This window comes from Gopherus flavomarginatus, chromosome 2, assembly GCF_025201925.1.
Source record: "Gopherus flavomarginatus isolate rGopFla2 chromosome 2, rGopFla2.mat.asm, whole genome shotgun sequence".
Lineage (NCBI taxonomy): Eukaryota > Metazoa > Chordata > Testudines > Testudinidae > Gopherus > Gopherus flavomarginatus.
Genome location: NC_066618.1, coordinates 206,034,378 through 206,056,763, shown reverse-complemented (window position 1 = coordinate 206,056,763; position 22,386 = coordinate 206,034,378). Strand labels below are relative to the sequence as shown.

The 22,386-nt window shown below is 42.3% G+C and overlaps 1 protein-coding gene across 4 annotated transcripts in view; it reads left to right on the top strand.

Annotated features, from left to right (window-relative positions):
• The window catches only part of LDLRAD4 (low density lipoprotein receptor class A domain containing 4), a 437,695-nt gene that overhangs the window by 397,586 nt on the left and 17,723 nt on the right, over positions 1-22,386 (top strand). The window contains exon 1 of one of the 4 annotated variants that reach the window (XM_050938855.1): positions 20,213-20,410. The exons of 2 other annotated variants lie outside the window; for them this stretch is intronic. Coding sequence is in view for 1 of the 2 variants with exons in the window: in XM_050938854.1 (XP_050794811.1) it covers positions 21,114-21,183 (70 nt within the window). In the remaining variant the exon portion in view is untranslated. Of the gene's footprint in view, positions 1-20,212; positions 20,411-20,472; positions 21,184-22,386 lie in introns of those variants that run through there. One more of the 4 variants, XM_050938854.1, reaches the window with a different exon arrangement.

The following is a 22,386-nucleotide window of genomic DNA, read 5'->3' as shown; positions in this document are numbered from 1 at the left end:
CCCTCTCTAAGGGTTACTTGTGCTATTGTGACATCGACAGACCCTGGTGGTCGGGATCAAACCTGGGGCCTCTGAAGTTTAATGCATGAACCACTACTGCATGAGCTAAACCGTCTCTCTCTCTCTCTCCCTCCCTCCCTCCTACCCCCATGGGACAGAACACCACATTCAGAAGATGTGTGGGTTACAATATGGTGCCTGAAAATCCTCCCATCTTAATAGTAGTTAGGCAGGTGGGGAGCTGAATGAGCCAATTATTGTGCACATGCGATTATTTTATTCTTGCCTCATCTCTTTCCCCCACACTAACTTTTAATTTTTTCTTCTACCTATTGGGTTTTGTCATGATCGTAGACTGTGAGATTTCTGAGTCAGACTGTCTTTTTTTATTTGTACAGTGCCTAGCCCACTGCAGCCATGATTCTTGAATGACCCTGTAATATAAAGGAATAATAATAGTGAACTGATTGCCCCAGCGTCTTGTTAAGAAGCATAGGATTTGCCATCATCCTTTGAATCAGGCATGAAACTGAGGTCCTTGAGGATTAAAGATCCCACAGCAGTTTTTGTAAGGATTATTAAACCTTGATTTCCTGGACCCAGTATGACCTGAGTATTTTTGTTCTTCTTACCTTAATTCTTTATTCATTTCCTGCCCTAAGCCATTGTGTTGCCCTCCTGTGTGATAACATCCGCTGCGTTCCATATCCTCTGATGAAGGACATTATAGAAATGTAAAGCATCAGCATTATTATTTATTATACAAAATTTATCTGTCATAAAATGCCTGCGAGAGAAGGAAATGTTCATTTTAGTTTTACTAAATCTGCTGGGTTGGAAACTAAATGTAAATCGGGATAATGTATATCCCTTTCTGTTGTGTTTTGCCTCTAGCAGCTTTTAAAATCACAAATGCACATTTTTAATGACTAAATATAACGTTCACAGGCAGACATTCTGCCCCAATTGTTTCATTAGAGAATTGACTTACTGGAGACTGTTTTTAAGGAGTCATGTCTGTGACTAACCAAGGTATTGTCCCTTAAAAATATGTATAAATAGGAAGAGCAGTTTAAAATTTTTTCTTTCTATCCAAACTGCTGAGTTTTAGTTGCAACATGAAATAAAGCGAAGAGGTTATGTTACAGGGCTATGCCACACATTTATTTCTCTCCTGAAACCAGTATTTTCGGTCAGTGCTATCCCAGAGGTGCATGAGAGCTTTGCTATCGGGTAACCCTGAGGCTGACTTTTATCAATTATGTTACAATGAATAACTCTGGGGTGTGTGTGTGTGTGAGAGAGAGAGAGAAATATATAGATATATTATTAATGGGTTACGGCTGACAATTAATTACCTTTGTCTCACTTTTTAAACTGAGTATTGCTATGTTTTTTGGATTTAAATATCCCTTGTGGGACATATCTGAAGCAAAGAGAAAACCAACATCAGTCTTTCTCTCTTTTTTTCCATGCTCATTAATTACAGGTGGTTCCCATTTTGCTTGATATTCTGGACTGAGTGCATAGGTTACTGCTATTTGCTGCTTATATGTTAGTGCTCTGCTGTTCCTGTACGCCAGGGTTGGTGCCTACCTGCTGCCTCCCTTTGGCAATATCACTGTGTTTTATACAGCTCTACTGCATTTTCTCTTTACAGATGTACTTAATGTTTTCATTTTTGAGGCTTCTTTTTATGGAGGTCTCAAAGGTGGAGATCATTCAGCTACATAAAGAAACCAGAGATCATCCAGCTATAAAATTGCATTGTAACTTTAGCTTTTGTTTTGTCTACTGTTAATTTTCTGTTCCTGTTTCTTCTAAAGTTTGTCCAGCAACCTTAAATGGGTAACTTTAAGTCTGTGGTTTCTATTGGCTTCTAATTTCCCAGTGGATAAAAATATATATCACAAGCATATTCAAAAAGTGTGTTGGTGGAGGTGTGGGGGGGTGGGGAATTTTCCTGCTCTCAGGGCATTTGTGGGATTTGAGAGGTGGTTGTATTTATTTATAAGGAGAAAAGGGGGCAGGATTCTTCCATTCTCTGCTACCAGGTGTGCCAAGTACCATTTTAAGGACTCTACTTGTATGTCTTTGCGTGATGTAATTGGTTCCAGTTACTGCCCTAGGGTGAGAGGTAACTAGTGCAGTCAGTTATTTCATACTGATGTTCACTCTGATTAATCTATTCATTATTACATACAAAGAGGGAAAAAATGAAAACCTGTGTGGATAAACACTCATGATATGTCCTAAAGAGAGAGGTTAGAAAATTCAAAGATAAAGATGACATTGTTAAGGCTGCAAAGTCTAAAATTAGATACGGACTTTGTTTTGCACGCAGGCGTATAGGCATCACGTTTTGTCCTTTAGGGTGGACTGCTTCATGACTAGGGAGACTGATGACGCTTACAAAAATTCTGCTCTTTGAGAATAGGATTCTTGTGACTTGCTACGCTATGCCCAGTCACAGGGAGGGAACAGAAGAATGGCATGACATGTAGGTTTACGTCAAGTGCCAATGTGTAAAGCTCAGCTGGGAGTGCTTAATCATAGCTGTTGGTCAATTAAACCTGCTCTGAGCAGAGTTAGACAACATCGTACTTAAAACTACAGAATCCCATGAGCAGCAGGGCTTCTAATACTGTGAAGAGCAATGGAGTGGAAAAGTTAGCAATCATGGGAATTTTTTTCAAAGTTTCTCGGTGTATGTAGACAAGATGGGAGCGACAATACTCTATATGTTTACTATATCTATAGAGTGTTAAGTGAGATGGAGATGGGAATTGTCAGTTATAGTGGGGATTAAAAATAGTGTCTACGTTCAGGTGATCTATGTGGATTGGACTTGACATAAAGTCCGCCTACAGTGTGGATTTTACTACATCACTTATTATTCCTGACCCTGGGAGAAAGCAGAGAGACACCTGATATGGCTTTGCGTTAAGTAGCCACCACACTAGGAATGAACAGTAACGACAAATGGATGCTGGGGATCACATCCCAAGCACAGTGTATAACAGTTCCCTGGGTGGATTGTACCTACTGCTCAGAGGTACTTGACGGGTTTTCTCTTTTGCTTACACTTTGGCAATGTCTGTATAGCTTGCCATGCCAATAAAGCCTCACTGAGTAGAAATGAAAAAATGGTTAGAATGTAGTTTAGTCTTGCCTGTATGGATGGGACAAAGCCATGTTAGAAGCTGCTTGTGTCACTGTACCACAGTCAGCTAACACAGTTCTGTAACTTCATTATGGATGCTTGGGTTCTGTCCATGCAAGAAGGCCAAACTGTATTGTGACATGGGCACTATTGCTATAACTAAGGCTACGTTTCTGTCACGAGTGTTTTTAGTAAAAGTCATGAACAGGTCACGGGCAGTAAACAAAAATTCATGGCCCGTGACCTGTCCTTAACTTATACTATCTACCCCTGACTAAATTTTGGGTGCTGGGCAAGGAGGCTTGTGGTGCCGTGGGCACTCTAGTGGCAGCCCGGGGTGCAGGCAAGCAGCCCAAGGGTGCTAGGGGAGGGCACATGGCCATGGGGTGTCAAGGGTGCTCTGGGATGGCGGGGTCCAGGATCCCTGTGGGTGGTGGGGAAAGGGGGCTGGGCAGCGGCGCGCAGCTCAGGACCCCTGCTGGTGCTGGGGAGGTGGGGTCTGGGCGGCAGCATGCACCCTGGGACCCTCTCCAGTGCTGGAGGGGGGCTCCTGGCAGCAGCCCAGGCCTCCCACTGCTGCTGCTGTGGGTGGGGGAGTGCAGCAGCCCAAGACTGTCCCAGCCATGACCAATGCGACTGGCCCAGGGGCTGCTCAAGCTGCTCAGACAGCCCTGGAACCAGTCTCACTGGCTGTTGCAGAAGTCACGGAGGTCCCGCAAAGTCATGGAATCCATGACAGACTCGCAGCCTTACTTATAACACAATGATCCAATATGGTAAATTTGTGATGCTGCTAGTGTTGTGCTGTTAAATCACGCCTATGCTGCTAGTTTTAAAATGGATTTGGGAATTAGGGTTGCCAACGCTCCAGGATTGTCCTAGAGATTACAGGAATTAAAGATTAATCTTTAATTAAAGATTATGTCATATGATGAAACCTCCAGGAATACATCCAACCAAAATTGGCAACCCTATAAATCCATGTTTTTTAAATTGATTAATGCCCTCTTTGCATCCACACTGTGAAGTTTGCAAAGCATAGTACAAAGCTGTGTTGAATCTTGCAGGGTGGAGTCTTAAACACACTTTTTTTCTAAATTCTTTGCTAATGCTGCAGGAACAATGTCTGAGACTCTCTCAGAATTCGAGAGGGGTGAGTGAGTGTACAAACCAGGTTTTGACATAGTTAGGGTTTATTTTTCAGCTAATGTGGACAGAGCTGAATAAGCCAATACCCTTGGAGAATGTAGAGTTTTGTATTCTTTATTTTGCCTCTCCCTGCCTTTCTGTTCCCTCCTTCCCCTCAGGGGAAACAGTGGGTTATACATTTTCACCTCTTAACCCTCTTTGACTGGACTTTAATTTCAGCTGGGTGCTACCTATTATATTATAGAGGGGGGAGGTGATGAGGATAATACTGTAGGAAGGGCCTTATGATTGTCTCCTGATTCATTGTATGGTAAGGATAAGTCGTAACTGTTTGCTCAAATCCCTATGAGTTTTTCTTCAAAATGAAGTGATTAACTTCTGTTGTAAACTTCCTCTTGTCTGGGGCATCCAAGCTTTATGCTGAGCTTGACAGCATTCAAGATATCCTGCCCACATAGGCTATTAGGTTCTGCTTATCCTTTGGTTCCACTGCCTGGTGAAATATTAGATAACGGGGAAAGAGCTTATCTTACATGCGTCTGAACTGACAAATATGGCAGCCTTTCAGTAAAAAGGCTAATGCAGACGAGGCCTTTTTCCTGGATGGAATAAGAATGAGCCCTGTACTTGTCTTGTCCCGTTGACAATGGTCAAATGCATACAGCATGATTTCCATAGCATCCAGACAGCCAGAGTATCTAATATCTACCTGTCTAGTCAATACATCAGCTTTGCTAGAGCAAAGAGCTGGAGTTTGTTATTGAGACTCATTTCTAATGCATTGGGAACAAATCTTTTTACCACCCCTCTTTATTCCAGAGTAAACATCATAAGCTGCATGAATTTATTTACTTCAGTGACAAATAACTGTGTCAGTCACCTTTGTTTTCCAAATAAGATATTTCTCTAAAATTTCCTTAGGATTTAATTTGCATGGCTTTAGGCAGGAGAGGTGGGAAAGGGAGAGGGAGTGAAATTTGTTAATTTTTTGAACAATACTGTTAGGCTAGCATGAATTTTTGTCTCTGGATTGAAATGTGAGATAAGGTGATCCAGCCATGTTCCCATATAGGGCCTGGCAGGGGTGAGTGTGTGTGTATGTGAGGGGTGGGCACAGCCCCAGGGGATGGAGAAGTGGCTGGATCCCCACTGGACCAGGGGCATCCCTGTCTCATGCACTAGGAAAATGGGGCTCCTCCAGGGCAGGACTGGGTCTGGCTCCAAGTGGTGGGGACTGTCCCCGTGGTTGGGGAGCAGGGGGCTGGGCATTGGGATGCAATTGCCTCTGGCACCCTACTCTGAGGTGTTAACCTTTTCCCTGCCAGCACCATTGTCCTTGCCTGGGTCAGGCCCCTCAGAAATGCAAGAAGCCTCCCGTGGGAAGTGGCTGAGCCAGAAGGAACTATTTCGTAAACCAGATGGTTTTTGCCCTAAAGCTATATACTGGGTCACAACAGGCCATCAAGGTTTACAAACTGATCCTAAGACCACAAAGGTTGAGAACCATTGGACTAGATGGCCTTCAAAGTCTCTTCCAGACCTATATTTCTATTATTCTAGTATTTTTGCACACACTTGTGCAAGCGCGCACACACTGTGGCAATAGGGTATTTTTCATTCTTCCTCTACTCCAAAAACAAGCTGAAGAGGTTTTGCTCAAACTCTCCCAACTGAGCAGAGATGAAACATGGGAAATTTCATTTTCAAAGATTGAATGTTTCAGAAAGATAGGAGTGTGTGAAAATGGGAGTGTTATGGAACCTATTATTGTGACCCTAATCGGACAGCTACCCTAACACTTGAAACAATTTCCTGTGTGCAAGGGATCCTTCCTCTCTCCTTCAAATCCCTTTCTGAAACCCATTTCTTTCATGAAGACTTTCTAGGTTTATTCTCCCAAATGATATATCATTGCTTTGATATCTACAGATGAAAAGGCTTGTAGAAGCCCTATTACCATTGTTATCTGAATTAGATTCTGAATTCCTCATACCTTCTCTTAGTTTTGGTAAAACATCATGTTCACTTAAAGCATTCGCCAAATATGAAACATCAACAGCAGGCCTATGTGACAGGTGCATTTAAAGAGATTTATGATCACTTTCACCATTTGGCAGGCAATTGCTTTTTATTATTTTTAGATTTTTATTTAAAAATAGATTCATGTCACCTGGCAGCAGCTGGCCAGGCTTACTCCATGAGTAAAGTCCACCACCCAGTGGCAGAACTTGCTGTGTATGTACATTATCACGGCAGAGGCAAGATAGGTTTCTACTGATGCAAAGGCACCCCCTTTTACCAGGAAGCCTGCTCTCTGCTAATCCTACTTCATCTGGAAATCACTCTTGGGTACATCTCTTTTATGCACAGTGTTTACTTAAAAGAGCTCTCTTCTATTAGGTATTAGTGCAGGTGACAGTGTATTATCATCAGCCCTCTGTTTAGGAGAAATGCCTATAAGAATATGACAAGTCCACCGGTAAACAGGGTAGTGGGAGTCCTGTCCATCAGTTTCAGCTCTATTTTTAAAGCCCATTAAGTTAAGCCCATAAGTTGTGAAGAAAAGCTTCAAAATGTGAACCGAATGTAAGGAAAATGCTTTTCTGTGTTTGAGCTGCAGGCAGCCTGAAATGGAGAACAGTGAACTGTGTAAGGTTTGGTTTCAATGGGCAGGCTAAGCAGTCAGGCTGTTTGTATAGGAGTTCCTGTAACCTGGAGACAAGAATCCTCACTACTACACAGCAGTAGCTGCCATTCCAACTTCACTGGTGCTCTGGCTACTTCATCTTTGGTGCTCTACAATGTTTGCCTGCATTGAGATCCACCGAACCCACATTAAACCTCCACTGTGCCCTGGACCAGTCTGATTAACATTCATACACTCCTCCCTGCATCGGTTCCCTAAATTCCCTCCACCATGCAAGACAGGGTGGGCAAACTTTTTGGCCCAAGAGCCACATTTGGGAGGAGGATGGGAGAGGGATCAGGGCTGTGGCAGGGGGTTGGTACATATGTGGGGGATGCGGGCTCTGGGTTGGGGATGAGGGGTTTGGGGTGCTGGAGGGTGCTCTGGGCTGGGACTGAGAGGTTTGGAGGGCAGGAGGGGCATCAGGGCTGGGGCAGGACATTGAGGCATGGGGGCATGGCTCACGGGTGCGGGTTCCAGGCGGCTCTTACCTCAAGTGGATCCCAGAAACAACAGCATGTCCCCCATCTGGCTCCTATGTGGAGGCGTGGCCAGGCAGCTCTGCTGCACGCTGACCCTTCTGCAGGCCCCGCCCCTGCAGCTCCTATTGACCGCGTTTCCCAGCCAACGGGAGCTGCAGGGACGTCACTTGGGGCAAGGGCAGTGTTCGGAGCCCCCTGGCTGCCCCTACGCATAGGAGCTGGAGAGAGGACATGTTGTTGCTTCCGGGAGCTGTGCAGAGCGGCCCATTACCCTGCTCCCTGGCTGAAGCTCCAGAGTGGGGCAAGCCCCAGACCCCGCTCCCCAGCAGGAGTTCAAGGGCCGGATTAAAATGGCTGGCAGCCGGATCTGGCCCGTGGGCTGTAGTTTGCTCACCCCTGATGCAAGGAAACCCCCCTAAGTGATTAACAAGCTGATACTCCACAAGCTGCAGGAGTAGGACCAAGATTTGCCCCTAAAAGGGAGATAAAGTGTCTCCATTCATCTCAGTGGGTTTGACTCTGAAGCTTCTCTGTGTCTCCCATGGTTTGAATTCATTTTACCACTAAATATTGGTACACGTCTGGAACTGTCAAGCAGTTTCACCCATCCATCTCTCACCCCCACTGTACAAATGCACCCGGCTTTGGTGACCAGTGCAATAAATCTTCTAGCTGCTGATCAGTATGTATAATTTGTCAAGAGAAGATTGTGTAGGAGGGAGTGGCTAGAGTTAATTGCATGTGTACTCTGCTGTACTATTGAAAAGCAGTTTTCTCACTCTGGTGGCTGTTATTGGATCTATTTTATGTAAATGAGATTGCTAGGGTGGTTCTCCATTGAGCGATATTTGGGCATCCCTCCCCTAGAAGCTAAGTCAGTTTTGACACTCTGTTTTAATGTTTTCTGGCTGTAATATAGAAAGACTTAGAAATCTTTTGTTGTCATCACACATAGCAGTGAAGCGTTCTCTCTCTCTCTCTTTCACACACACACGCACACAAAATAAGACTGTGATCTCATTTCTCCTTTGCGGTGAAAACTGACAAGTCAGTGATGGCTTGGTGCTGTATGTCCTATCTGTTCTTGTATTTGTGTGTATCAGGAAGTGCTGTTTTTGGCATGCTTTTCACTTGGCACACAGAGTGGTGAAACTTCAGATTTGTATTCATGATAAAGTTCAGGAAAGAAAAAATTGTGGCACGCCTGCGGGAGGTCCACTGGAGCCGCGGGACTGGTGACTGGCAGAGTGCCCCCCGCGGCATGCCACCATGCTTGGGGCAGCGAAATGTCTAGAGCCGCCCCTGATTGAAAGCCAAAGGTTTGACTGGGTCCTTTCAAAATCTCAGCCTGAATCTATTTTGTTTGAAAGTTTTATCCTGTTGCCACTCCGTTTAGTGAACACGTTGCTTAAATTTCCAGTGGTGGTATGCTGGAGGGGGACAGCACAGGTGGAGAAAAGTTCATTTGTAGAACTTTGATCTGACCCTATTGATACTACACCCCTGCTTAATAAAAGTTAATAAGAAATCTTTTTTTTTTTGCCTTTCTGCCATACCAACAATTTAAATTAGAAACAAGAATCTAGCTCTGCTTCTGGAATCTGGTCAGTGAAATGCATGATAGCTTTGCTTATGTAAGACTGTAGGAAAAGGGTCTACATTTTTACATATTCCTCAAGCCTCATCCCTTTCATCAGCTTTACTCTTAGGTAAGGGGGACTGCATGGTACTATTTAGAAGCTCAGGTATGACAGTTGAGTCAGAAAAGTAGCAGCAAAGCCACGTTGAGTCACTTCTCCCCGCTCCAAAGGGTGAGCATGCTACCTCTGTTGTGCTCTCAGTTCAGACCTAGGAAAGTAAGTCTAGCTCCTGAAACCAGACTTGCAGTGTTGCCAACGCTCATGATTTTATTGCGAGTCTAGTGATATTTTGTGTTTTTCTTAAAGCATCAGCTGTTGGAATCAAGAGACTGCATGAGTATCTGAGCTGAAAAATATGACTCAAATGCACTCTAAAGGCTCAGAACCAGAAGACAAATAAAAAGAACCTGATATTTGGTTTTTTTTAAGCTAAGCCCATGATTTTGAGGGGGCCTGACTCGTGATTTTTAAGGCTAGGGGATGGCAATACTGTGTGTTCCATGGTAATGTGGATTCTAATTATGGCAAAGGCTATCATCAGGTCAAATATCTCATTGTGATCTCAATGGGGTACGTCTTGGTTGGAGTGTGACTGAGATGAATCCATTGTCTGTACTAGTTCAGTTCTCCTAAACAGAGACCACCATTCAGACCGGTACTCTGCTGATTTATATTTGTTTATGAGTGGACAATACCATGTGTGCGATTTTATATATAAACAGTAATTCTTTTATTCAGGGCTGCACAACCAAAAGACAATGTGCTTTATCTGCTTACTTTGAAAGTACAATATAGGAAAGGGCCTTATTTTGCTAAATAGCGCTACAGAATTTAGTGATGGCAGTCATTACTAGGGAGCAATATGTTATATGTACTGTAGTGGGGAAAAATGTGGATGTTTTCAGGGATTGGTGAGTTTCCCGTTACTTTCCAGTGGTGGCTCATAGGCTTTTACACCCACTTGCAGCAGTAACTTTGGAGTAACTTGGTCTGTCATGAGATCTCCATAAAAATTGCACCATTGCATGCATGCTGTTGTGAGACAGATGTGAAATTCATAGTGAGTCAGCACTCTTCCACCAGACAAACAGAAACTGAGTCCACAACTCTTAGGAAACAAATATCTCATTCATTAGCTCAGCTCCTTTTGGATAAATCATTACTACTGTAAACCATCCATTATAACTAGGGAAAGAAATTTCACAATATAAATAAAGCAAATTACTGTGGTAGAACAGTTTGTGTTTCATTGTAATGTCTAATGGCATGTTCTCATAAATAGATTTTCCCCTCCTCAGACTATCACATCTATGATGCACTTGATCTCCATCAACCTGCACACACCATAGTTATTGCTAGACTTATTTCCTCCCCAGCAGTGCAATGCAGTTCTGCTATATCGTGTGGTTAGCTAGGGTTGGTCCACTTTTTGTGCATGTAGCCAGACAGTGTGCATGCAAGCGTTGCCAGAGAAACAATAGTAGAATCACAGACTAAGGGCATGAAATATCACTCATTGATCCAGTCTGTCATACCACTTACGGATCCAATGTCAGCATGAGTGCAATTCCCTTTATACCTCTTTAAGTATTAAAAATAGCTGATGATGGGATTTGTGGATTTTGAAAAAATCTGATTCTACCGCCATTGATCAGACTGTGCATTTGTGTTGATTTCCCCCCTTCTCCCTTTTGGACAGAATTTTCCCCATGCTCCTGCTTTTAACTTTCCAGAGTGGGCCTGAGAAAACACTTTTAAAAACTTTTCTAGATGCAAGCAGTATTCACCGTTAGCTATTCTTGTCTCCTTATGTGTGTGGCTCTCCTGTATGGACTTCCATACATGCATAGCAGGCGGAGTGTTGCTGTGCAGATCTGAGGAAAATGCTTTATATTGTGATATGCTTACCCGTCATTGAGAAATGAGCAGATTGAACTCTTCTAATGAATCTTTAACAGCCAGGCTTGGTCTGTTATGACTCTGATGCTTAAGTACAGTCATAAACATATGCTGTATTTGTCCTGCAGGAATCTTCATAATGTTTTTGAAGCAAATGGCTTCTCCAGTAGTTGTTTGCTGTCTGAAGTCTACTTCCACCTTTTAAACTTAAATACACATTATTTTCAGATGTGTAGTGTGACGGGCTGGACCCCCTGGGATGTCACCTGGTGTGCTGGGATGCCACTGAGGCAGACTGTTCTGCCAGCCTGGGCCCCCTTTTACCTTGTCTTGCTGGGCTAGGCTCACCAGCCTTTTTCAGCCAAGCACACAGGCAGGGCCCCACCCAGCTGCACAGAGACACAGAGATCTGCTCTGGGAAGGCTCAGCTTAAGGGGACTTGCCACAATACCCAGATGTCCACCCCCCTTGGAGTACAAACCCAAAATTATATGAAATTCACCTCTTCCCTCAATGTGGAGGAGGGTATGCACAATTTCTTGCTCCCCCCCGCCGTCCCCCCAGGTTACTAAGAAAATAAAACAGAGCACGCAAACTAAACTTAATACACTAAAGAAGCTGGTTACAGGTGAGTTCTCACCCTAAATGTGTTTCTAATAATCTTCACAGGCCAGACACCCTTCCAGCCTGGTTCCAGTGCATTCCCCCAGTTCAGTCTTAGTTGTTTCCAGCAGTCATTTGGGTGAGTTAGCAGGGGAGAACTGACGACTAGGATTACCTCACTCCCACCCTTAAATATGATTTGCATTAGGCGGGAGTCCTTTGTTTCCTAGTTTGACCCCCCTTCCTTTCCAGTGGAAAGTTACAAAAAGTCCCAGGTAATGTTTTAATATCAGATGACAAGACCACCTGACTTTGTAGGGCCCCTGTAACCATTCTTCACAGCTGACCCACACGTCTACAGGAAGACTCAGCTCTCTTACAGTCCATTGTCCTTGCTGATGGGCCATCTGCCCTGTCTGGCTTTTCCATTGTTGTACCTGAAGTGTTAGCAGTGGGCGTCACCCAAAGTAGCACAGTTGAAATACAGATACATAGTCAATATTCCTAATTTCAGATACATAAATGAATACAGGCATACAAATAGGATAATCCCATTGAGTAAATCATAACCTTTCCAATGATATCTCACATGAGCCACCTTGCATAAAGTATATCTCAGTTATGTCATAATCATTTCATAAAGACTATGGAATGATACGTCACACTTAGCTTGTAACATAAAAGACCTGGTGGATCAGTGACTCCTCCTCTTTTCTCATTTAGCTATTTTATGTGCTTGCCTCCCAGGATTTTTTAATCAGTCTAAAATGACTTAGGAGAAGAAATTTAAAAAATGCTATTTTACTGCAGCTTTCTCGTGCCTTTTCCTCTCCATTCCAAGATCACATGCTTAACTTGCGTATACAATGAATCATGAGATGGAAGTACTGATCTGGGCCCCAACCAAGCCTTCAAGGCACCGAAGAGTTTGACATTCTGGGAGTCATGAGCACAATCCTTGAGAATAAAATAATTCTTCGAACTCTATAATTGCTAGGATGATCACCTCACCTGCTTTTGAAGCTTTAGTACATGCTAATTATTAGCAATCTGAAAGCTTGGTTCTGTTTTGGGGCTGCTAGGGATTTTTGCAGATATTAGACTTGGGTTTGCTGTGAATTAGTCAAATCCTTCTTGAAGTTAGGAAGACTGATTTCTCCTTCATGAAATTGGGGAAAGGGTGGAGGAATCTTTTTTACTCTACATATAATCACATTGACTGACATACAGTAGTCAATCATATGCAGTCCTATGGTCTAAATAAGATAACTGAATTCCATACATTTTTAAAAACAGCCATTCCCTTTATACCAATTTAAAGTTTTCCTTGGAGAGAAAAAATATGATAAATTAATTGGACAATCAGGAGTTTTGGTTTTTGTTTCCAGCTCTGCTATTGTCTTGCTGTGTGACTTATAGCAAGTCACTTAATTTCTCTGTGTCTGTTTTTCCTTTCTATGGGGAAAATAACACAGTATTGAATTCACAGGTTTGTTATGAGAGCTATAGGCTATGTCTTCACTGTGAAACAAGAGTGTGATTTAACCCAAGCTAACAAACTCAAGTGAGTTAGCTTGATATAAAATCCTAGTAGCAACAAGATGCAGTTAGTGTTTACCTCAGCGTAACTAATTGAGGTCAACACTGCATCTGCCACCTGCAGTTTACCTTGACTAGCTGCATTGCAGTAAAAACCACCAGTGTGCCTTGTCTGCACTAGGAATTTACACTGTTAGATATCTCAGTTCAAAATACTCCTCTTTTAGCAGTGAAGACATAGCCAAAGTTTTGCTTTTCCTCTCCGACCTATCCTGGGAGACAGCAAACCTGAAACAGACAAGGGGAAGTTCTCTGAGCAATTTTGCCTCCACTGGACAGGACGGTTCAGATGGATCTGTGAGGGCAATGTGTTCAGTAGGGCTGTCTTGTATATTCTTAAAATCTCCAACTGCTGTGATAGCACCCGCACTCTTCCACTGGTGCTAACAGTGATTGAAGCACCGCTGCAGGCTGGTCGCAGGAATTTTGACCACTTGTGTCAATGAATGCTGGTCAGAGCAGATTGAGATGATTAAAACACTGGCAGCCTGTATATACTTAGCCCTTCCGCAGTCAGACCCACTGGTGGTAGTGCAGCAGTGGGAGATTTACAAGAAATACTAGTAAAGCTGAGGCCTCGTAGTCCTTGTTGCTACTGTAGAATGGGGCAGTGTGCACGATGTAAACCTCTGCTTCCAGTTATCAGCCAGCACCCGTGGATTGGCAGAGCCCTGGAATCTGGCCACACCCCAAAGCCATAATCCTCCAAACTGATAATATTGATATACCATATAATTTCAGTAAGGAAACTATCTCCTCCTACTAATATTTTCAGTCTCTGATTGTAATCCTGGTTTCACACCTTCATGTGTGTTGCAATTTTTAAAAACCTAGTTTAGCATGTCTACCTGTTCTATCTAAAGTTTCTCAAAGAAGGTCTGTGCATTGTCCAGCTCTGTGAAACCTTGCAATTAATGTTGTTTGATAACGTTTGATAAAATATTTTGATAGCGTGTTCATTTACAATCAGTTTCTCACCATTGTCTCTCTCTGACTGCCAGATAGTTTGCTGGCAATGTGGGATGATGCAAGTGAATAAAGTATCTGCATGAGACTCACTGAAGTGCCAAAGGGTCTCTTTTTAGTGAAACAGTGAATATTCCTTTTTGTGTGTAAAATACTGTTAATGGCTTATTTAGCAACATGTATTTCAACAGCCTGGCTTTAGTTTTATGTTGGGGGAGGATTCTTGCATATGCAGACATTCTAGCACCCGCGGCTAATTCTGTCTACCTCTCTCTTTTCACTCTCATCTGCGTTATTTCCACGGAAGGATAATATATTATGTGATCTCTCAGGTTTTTAATGTATCTCTTGATTCACCTCTTATAGCTACTTCTTGAATGGGCTGTAGAAAAACTTAGGCTGAATCCTTCCCTTACTGGCTGGAGCCACTCTGGGAGTGGTGGGAGTTTGCAGGAAGGTTGAGCAGTGCCACTGTGTTCCTGTGAACTGAACTATTAAGTTCCCAAACCAAATCATAGAAGGTCGTCACAACTCTGTCCACGACTTCCATAGCACAGCATTGCATTTATTGTCAGGACAAATGTCTGAAGAACACAGTTTTTTCCTTTTCATTCCTGATTATTATTATTATTATTATTACTATTGCTTTTTCATGTGTTCAGTCTGGCCTTTCCTGATAATTATACATCCTGCTTCTACAGCTGCTGATTAAATTAGCTAATCAGACAGGGGAAAAAGCAGTGAAATATGATCAAAATAAAGGACGGAAGGGGTTGTGCTATTTTCAGTACAGATGATTTGGTTCTTGAGGTTTTAATGGAATTAAATGGAGGATTGAATTAGCCAATGATTGAATTAAGTGGAAGTCACTGTATACCGGTGTTTAACTAACAGATCTCTGCACAGAATTTTGATTCTCAACCACCCCTTTAGGGATGTTTTCATAGTCTGAATAGCCCTGAGCAAATTTTCACTATCAAACTTACAGCAGCCTTTCCATGCACACAGTTTCTCATTCCATGTGCATCTATACTAGCAAATTCCTTACCTGTTTTTCAGCAATGGCACGGCTGCACCAATGTTACCAGAAGTGCAAGCTCTAGTGTAGACAGAATGCAGGGATTTTTACCATTGTATCATCTAACTCTGCTTACATGACAGTGGTAAAATGGCTGTGCCCAGCCTGAGCTAGTATTAGTAGACCTACAGAGGTGTTAGTTCAATAGTCGATATCCCCAAAATTGCCAGTGTATACATAGCTAGGGACACTCGTGAGCCAGGCAGATATGAAATGTGGGTTGCTTTTACAGTGTCATGTTATAGTTCCATGCCCCAGTTTGACTACTTGTTCCATTACAGGAAAACAAACCACCACCTGTATGGCCTGCACATGGGCCATGTGGGCTTTGTGACTGTGGATCAAGTGCAGCTTTGCCTAGGAAACATGGTTTAGAGGCAGTTCTTTAGTTGAGGCTTGAAATTAGTGATGCTTTTTTAAATCAATTTTCACAGTTGTTCCTATTCATGTAGTATAAAGAACAGCTTTACTGGCAAGTTAATGTAGAGGTCTGTGCAATTCCTCCTCCAAACTCACTCCTTTTGGCTTCTGTCACTAATATCACACTCGTGCTGTCTGTTCACTTTCCCCTAATCACATTGAAACAAAAATAAAATAAATATTAAAAAGCAAGACATACAGGTGCCACAAGTTTGAATACCTTGTAAATGAGAAGAGCAGTTTTTCCTTTCCCCATGATATGGGGATTTCTCTGTATCTTATGTGTGAACTCCAGGGCCAGATTTACCAGAGTTGGTGCACAGAAGTGGGAATCCACCACAGAGAAGGGCAAATGGAGTTGCCTGTTAGAAAGGGCAGTTTACCAGGACTTTAGATAACTCGCAACCAGAGCCTACCATGTACCCTTCTCAGTCAGTTCTGCCAGTCTGTTTGTTGCTGGTCTCCTCCACACAAGCTCACCTCCCCTGGATAGAGATCCTGCAGCATGGATCTTCCACCAGGCTGTACATCACAGGAAGATGGCATAGGCCATGAAGTGAATTTGTCCACTTGTCTTTTTACCTGACTGTGAAGCACAGTGAACACTTATGGTGCTATGTAAATAATAATACTGTCATTGTGCTGGTCTAATTTGTCTTTCTGTGCTCAGCTTATCAAGTGAGTGTTAGATATTTTACAGCACAAATGAGGTAAAATTCACCCCAGTGCAAAGGCTCAACGTGAGTCTTATGCACTATGTACTTTTTCTACTCAAGCCCTCAACACAGAGGTGAATTTCCACCATGGTGAATAACACCATTTTATACTAACTTTTGCACTTTAGTGAATACTGTTTACTTTTTAAAAACTTTATTGAATTTTACAAAGCATAAAAATAAGAACCTATTAGAGAGGTGTCAAGAAATGAGCCACAATAAACCGTGTCCCCACAGAACCTAAGTAAAGAGGCTAAGAATTGGTATCTAATATCAAGTAAACAATTTGACTGTAGGATTTCAAATGTTGAGAAATGAAACTGTTTCATCATACATCTCTACCCCAATATAATGTGACCTGATATAACATGAATTCGGATATAACGCGGTAAAGCAGTGCTCTGGAGGGGTGGGACTGCGTGCTCCGGTGGATCAAAGCAAGTTCAATATAATGCGGTTTCACCTATAACGCAGTAAGATTTTTTGACTCCTGAGGACAGCGTTATATCGGGGTAGAGGCGTACTTGAGTATAATATCTCTCATGTTTGTTAATCAAGAAGACAGTTTCCAATCTTGTGGGTTCCACAAGGGATTTTTGCATAGGCAGCATGTGAGTCTTTTGTTTGGGAATGCTACTCCCAGAAGCACTAAAAGCACCCAGACTGTGGCTCGCCACCTGCTCCACCCCTTTCCCTGAGGCCCTACCCACCACTCTCTCCTCTCCACACCCTAACCCCTGTCGCTCACCCTTAAGGGGAGGGGTGGAGCAGGGGTGAGGCCACGGTTCAGGCAGCTTCTGGTACTCCTGTTCCCATGGTGCAAAGGCAGCGGGCCAGCGTGCCTCCAAAGGCAGCTCCCAGAAGTGGCCAGCACATCCCTGCAGCCCCTGTGGGGCGTTCAGAGGCTCCATGTGCTGCCTCTGCCTGCAGGCACCACCCCCGCAGCTCCCACTGACTGCAGTTCCTGGCCAATGGGAGCTGCGGAGTTGATGTTTGGGGCGTGGGCTGTGCGCGGAGACCCCTGCCCCTCCCCAGTGATGTGCCAGCTGCTTCCGGGAGCAGCCGGGTAGGGAGCCTGCCTTAGCCCTGCTGCGCCGCCAGACTTTTAGCGGCCTAAAATCTCCCGGTTTGGCTTCAGTAGTCTTCCAAAGATAGAGCCCAATTCCGGGAGACTCCCAGCAAAACCGGGAGGATTGGCAACCCTACTACTTGAGGGCACTTTCACCGGAACACATGTTCTAGTTATACAGCTCACTACAGAATCTTCATTCAAATAAAGGGAATGGTAGGATATTGTAGGTCCACCAAGCCACATCAGAAGAGCCTATCTTACAAAATGTCTACTGCTAGTTAATTTGTTGTTAGGTGCCCCTAATGGTTCAGAACACAGAAACACTTACTTCAGGATTCTTTAATACATAGTTCATTAACACAATATTATTCAGAGGAACATATGGATACAATATGCTATAATGATGTTGTGGGTGGTGCATGCACATGCACAATAACATTTAATTAAAATAATGTTTTTTGGGGGGTACAATATTTAATGCATAGATGAAACTGACATATCAGGCTTTCTGCACACCTAATTGTCATCATAACAAAAGCAGTTATTCTGTACTGGAAGAGAAACCCATTCAAACATGAGACACTTAAACATTCAAAGCAGTTTCTTCAGTTGCAGGAGAGCAAAGGGGGGAAGCATTTGAAACTGCCGAATAATTTATTTCCCACTTATTTTTTTAAACCAAGTTTCTCTGAAATCAACTTTATCATTTTAAAATTTAAGTCCAAAGATGATATTTTGTGCGGCAAGTTTCAACCCAGAGAAATTTGTTATAGCTGAATTATAAATCCCTGGATACAGGAATTCATAATGGAAATGCCGATTGACCTTAATAGTAGCTGTTAACGGGCACAGATGACCCACAAAAGGAAAGACTACAAAACCACACAACAAGGATATATAAAATGTATAGGTCAATCTATAGAATTAATTCTATAAAGCCAGTGATAAGATTCTGAACTTTAAATTGACCTGTATTATATTACTTCTCTCTATTACTACTGCTGTAGCTCATTACTGTTAGCAATGCTGCAGTTGATAATATTCAAGTTGGACAGCAGTTCAGGAGTGTATGTTTTAAAACTTATTCTAATGTTCCATTAACCCCCCCCACACACACACACACCCCTAATGCAGTATATACATGGGTGTGGGTGTATATATATTCTAAGCAAGATGAATCCTTGACATTCTTACAGTAATAAATCTCAAAATCATATTCTGCAATGCATTACCAACCTACAACTATTTTAATCAGTGTGCTTTAGTTGTGTGTGTGTGTGTTCAGGTGCATTGCTGGACCAGGGCCATAGGGCTGGCAGTATTGAATATCAGAACTTACAAAAAATGTATAGTGCTAACAAACCACAAATCCAGGCAATCAAGGAGGCATTAGGATCAGGAAATCTGTTCTGTTCCTAGCAGATAGGAGACCTGTTCTATTCCCAGTCTCACTGACCTGCTGTGTGACTTTGAGCAAGTCACTTCATTTCTCTGTACCTCTGTTTCCCGTCCCACTCTTTTCTGTCTTGTCTGTTTGGATTGTGAGATGGTCAGGCAGGGATTGTCTCATGCTCATGTGTTTGAACAGTGTCTAGCATGATGGAGAACCAGTCTCAGATGGTACATCAATCGGGTCACTATTGCAATAGAAATAAATAGTATTACTAATGGGAGGAAGGAAAACTGACCAAACTGGCTATGCAGGCATATTTAGGGGTTCTGTAAGCATTTTTTAAAATAGTGAGCTGAAAAGCTACTGGAGGACAATCATAGTCAGCCTATATATCTGGCAGGGGTGAAACACCGTTACTGAATATTAACTATAGATGTGCACGTACAAGCAGTACTAAGAACAAGACATGCCAATAACTTGTTAAAAATGGAATGTGGATAGAAACTACTATTCTTCCCTCTCTCCCACTCCTTTAAATTTGGAAAGTGGATGAGTTGATTTAATTTACAAAGGTCAGATCTAGTGTGGCTACTCCAGTATTCAAAACTAAAAATGGAAAAAAACTTTTATTTTAGCTACAAAACAATTCTCATAATGGTTGTTCTTTGGCAACATTACACCAGGATATTTCCCTGTTTTTTGTAAGCCATAATTACACTATCACTCTCCCTAAAACATAACATAACAAAATTGCAGGTAGTTTCTAAAGGTGTCTTCTATATGGCTCTGTTCGTGTCAGCCTTGGAAAGGCCTGGGATAAATAGTTTGTCGATAAATGTTTTCACTGAAACCTTTTAAGTCCATTGGAGTGAGCTGGACACAGAGCACAGTCTGGATGGATAAAGAGGAAAAATAGCAAATATATTGCTTAAATGAGTATATTCTCTTTTCAACAGCTGGCATGTATAAATTTAGAACCACTCAGAATATACAAGGGAAAAGTGTTGATAAATCAGAAATAATAAAATGTCTGAATAGAATGTAATAAGTATCATACCCAATGTCAATTAAAACAATTTTTGTTAACATTATTTCACTTGTTACGGTTCAGAGAAAATGACTGTATTGTTCACAGAGTGTGATTTGGACGGAAGATTAGCAGTACAGTGCTTTTGTCTCCATCCAGGCTTCGACTATGCTTACATTAGTAGCATACAGTAGAAAATTGTATGTGTGTGAAAGAGAGAGAGTGTGTGTGTTTCCCAGTGTGCTTATGACATCCTCAGTTTCCAATGCGGAGCTTAGTTAAAAGAGCATGTGTGAGCAACTCCCAATAGTTGGAGACCTCTGGCAAAGAGTGAGACAGAGGGAGGGAGCATTAGCAGTCTTGACTAAAGTAGTGAGTGCAGTGTTCTGGGCATGGAATGACGCACATATTGTGCTGGATCAGAAATGCGGAAGAATGAGAAGCCTCTGAGTGTCAGCTAGTCTTGGTTTAAAGAGCAAAGCAGCACAACTACGAAGCTGTTCTCTGTGTGGCGCTGGTAAGATATACATCGTTCTTTGACTTCTCTCTCTCTCGCTCATTTTCTTCCCTTCTTCCCTCCCATTTTCCTCCCCTCAAGGCTTACATAGCACAAGGCTTTTAACAGAGATCAAGGGGGAAATGATTTGGTTGGGCTTTACAGGTTTTCTTTTTCTTTAATTTAAAAAAAAATCCTTTTTTGTTTTATGTTTAGTCTGAAGCAAAAAGATTGTACTAGTCAGTGTTGAAATGCTAGCTCTTTCCTTGTCTCTTTCTGTGTGTGTGTGTGTGTGTGTGTGTATATCAATACACACGCAGTCTATGTATGTACATTTTTGAGTAAACAAGAGTAAAAGTCCGTTTCAGCTGGCCTGAAGATATGAGGCCTTGGAGAGACTATCTCTTTCCACAACAGCACCAAGTTCCTGTTACATTACATTTTGCTCTCTGCTGATGGCAGTTGATAATTGGTAGCCACAGTCTGTGGTCTGAGCACAGCTTTTTGTCTAGCACCTGGGCTGGGCCCTGCTGATATATAGTGGAGTGAGAGAGAGACACACACAGACAGAAAATAAGCTAGCTGTAACTGTGCAACTCTGAGTGAGCGGCCTCAAGAGGATATTGCCTCACTGCGTGGAACTTACCTGAGGCTGTCTGGTGATGCTGTGTGTGCTGGGGGGGTTCACAGAGAGGCTTGACTCCCTTTTCCAGAGGACACGATTATGTCCAGTGAACTGCGTAACAGTACAGCGTTGAAGGATGCTCAGTTAAAAGACCTATTATTGGAAAAAGGTACTCCAGTTTTTGGTTGTATTTTTTAAATATGTATTTAATTTGCATGAATCAGTTTATTGTAAATTTGATCTGTGACTTCTGTCTGATCTGCCAAGTTACAATATTGCTGTATCAGAGCTACTCTTATAAGCAGAGGTATATAAATAGAAGGGACTCTATTATATATGCACACAGTTGTTTGTACAACTCTCTCTTTAGGAAAATGGTCCAGGCATTTCTACCCACATGAATACAAATAAGCTAATGTATCCCCTCTTCTATTCTTAATTTATTCTCTTAAGAAGGTGTTCTCAATAAATACACAATTGCCTTTTTTGCTGCATATTTGTGAAGTAAAAAAAAAAGTATTCCCCTGGAAAAACTGTATTACTCCTTTATGCCTGTGTGTGGGTGGATAGATATAATTTTTTCCATGCTCAATTTTTGAAGAAAAGCTTTACTAGGGGATGTGGGTGGTGGTGGTGGTTAGCGGGAGGTGCCTCTCACATTTGCCATTAACTGGGGAGCCTTGGTGGAGTGTGTGGGGGTACGTGACTGTATGTTGGCATACATCAAAAACTGCACTAATTGCCTTGAGTTGTGTCAATAAATGTAGGCTACTTCTGCTATTGTCCTTTTTCTTCTGTTCTAATAACTGGCAGGGGGACAAACTGGGTACAGGAAAAGATTAAATATTCCCCCCGCCCCCCACAACCACCCTTTGAAAAGAAATTGCTACCCTTGAAAATCTAATGAGGTGTTTTCTTATGCTCTGTTTTTCATTTTTGCATCATAAAGCCAAATATGGAAAGAGTTTGTGTGTACGTGCTGTAATAGAATATACTGTGATTTTATTATATGTGACCATATTTTGATTATATTTTTTCATTTGTAAGTCTCTCAAATGATTCAGATCCTGAAACATTTATTCAGAGAAAGAAGGTACTGCCCTTTCATAGAAATATTGGGCCCTCGATACATTTGGAAGACTCGGCCCTTGGCAGATATAGAACTAACATGTCATTCCAGTGATCTCTACATTCTAGGAAAGTCTCTAAATCAACATTACTCATTTTGCATGTTGCCCTTTAGCAACAGTCTCACAGTTTCCACAGTAATGAAGTATTATATAGGCCAAAAAAAAAAAAGTTGTGGGTATGGAGATGCTCAAATATCTAGCCTTTATATATTCTGTAGTATAGCAACTGTCTTCTGTTTCAA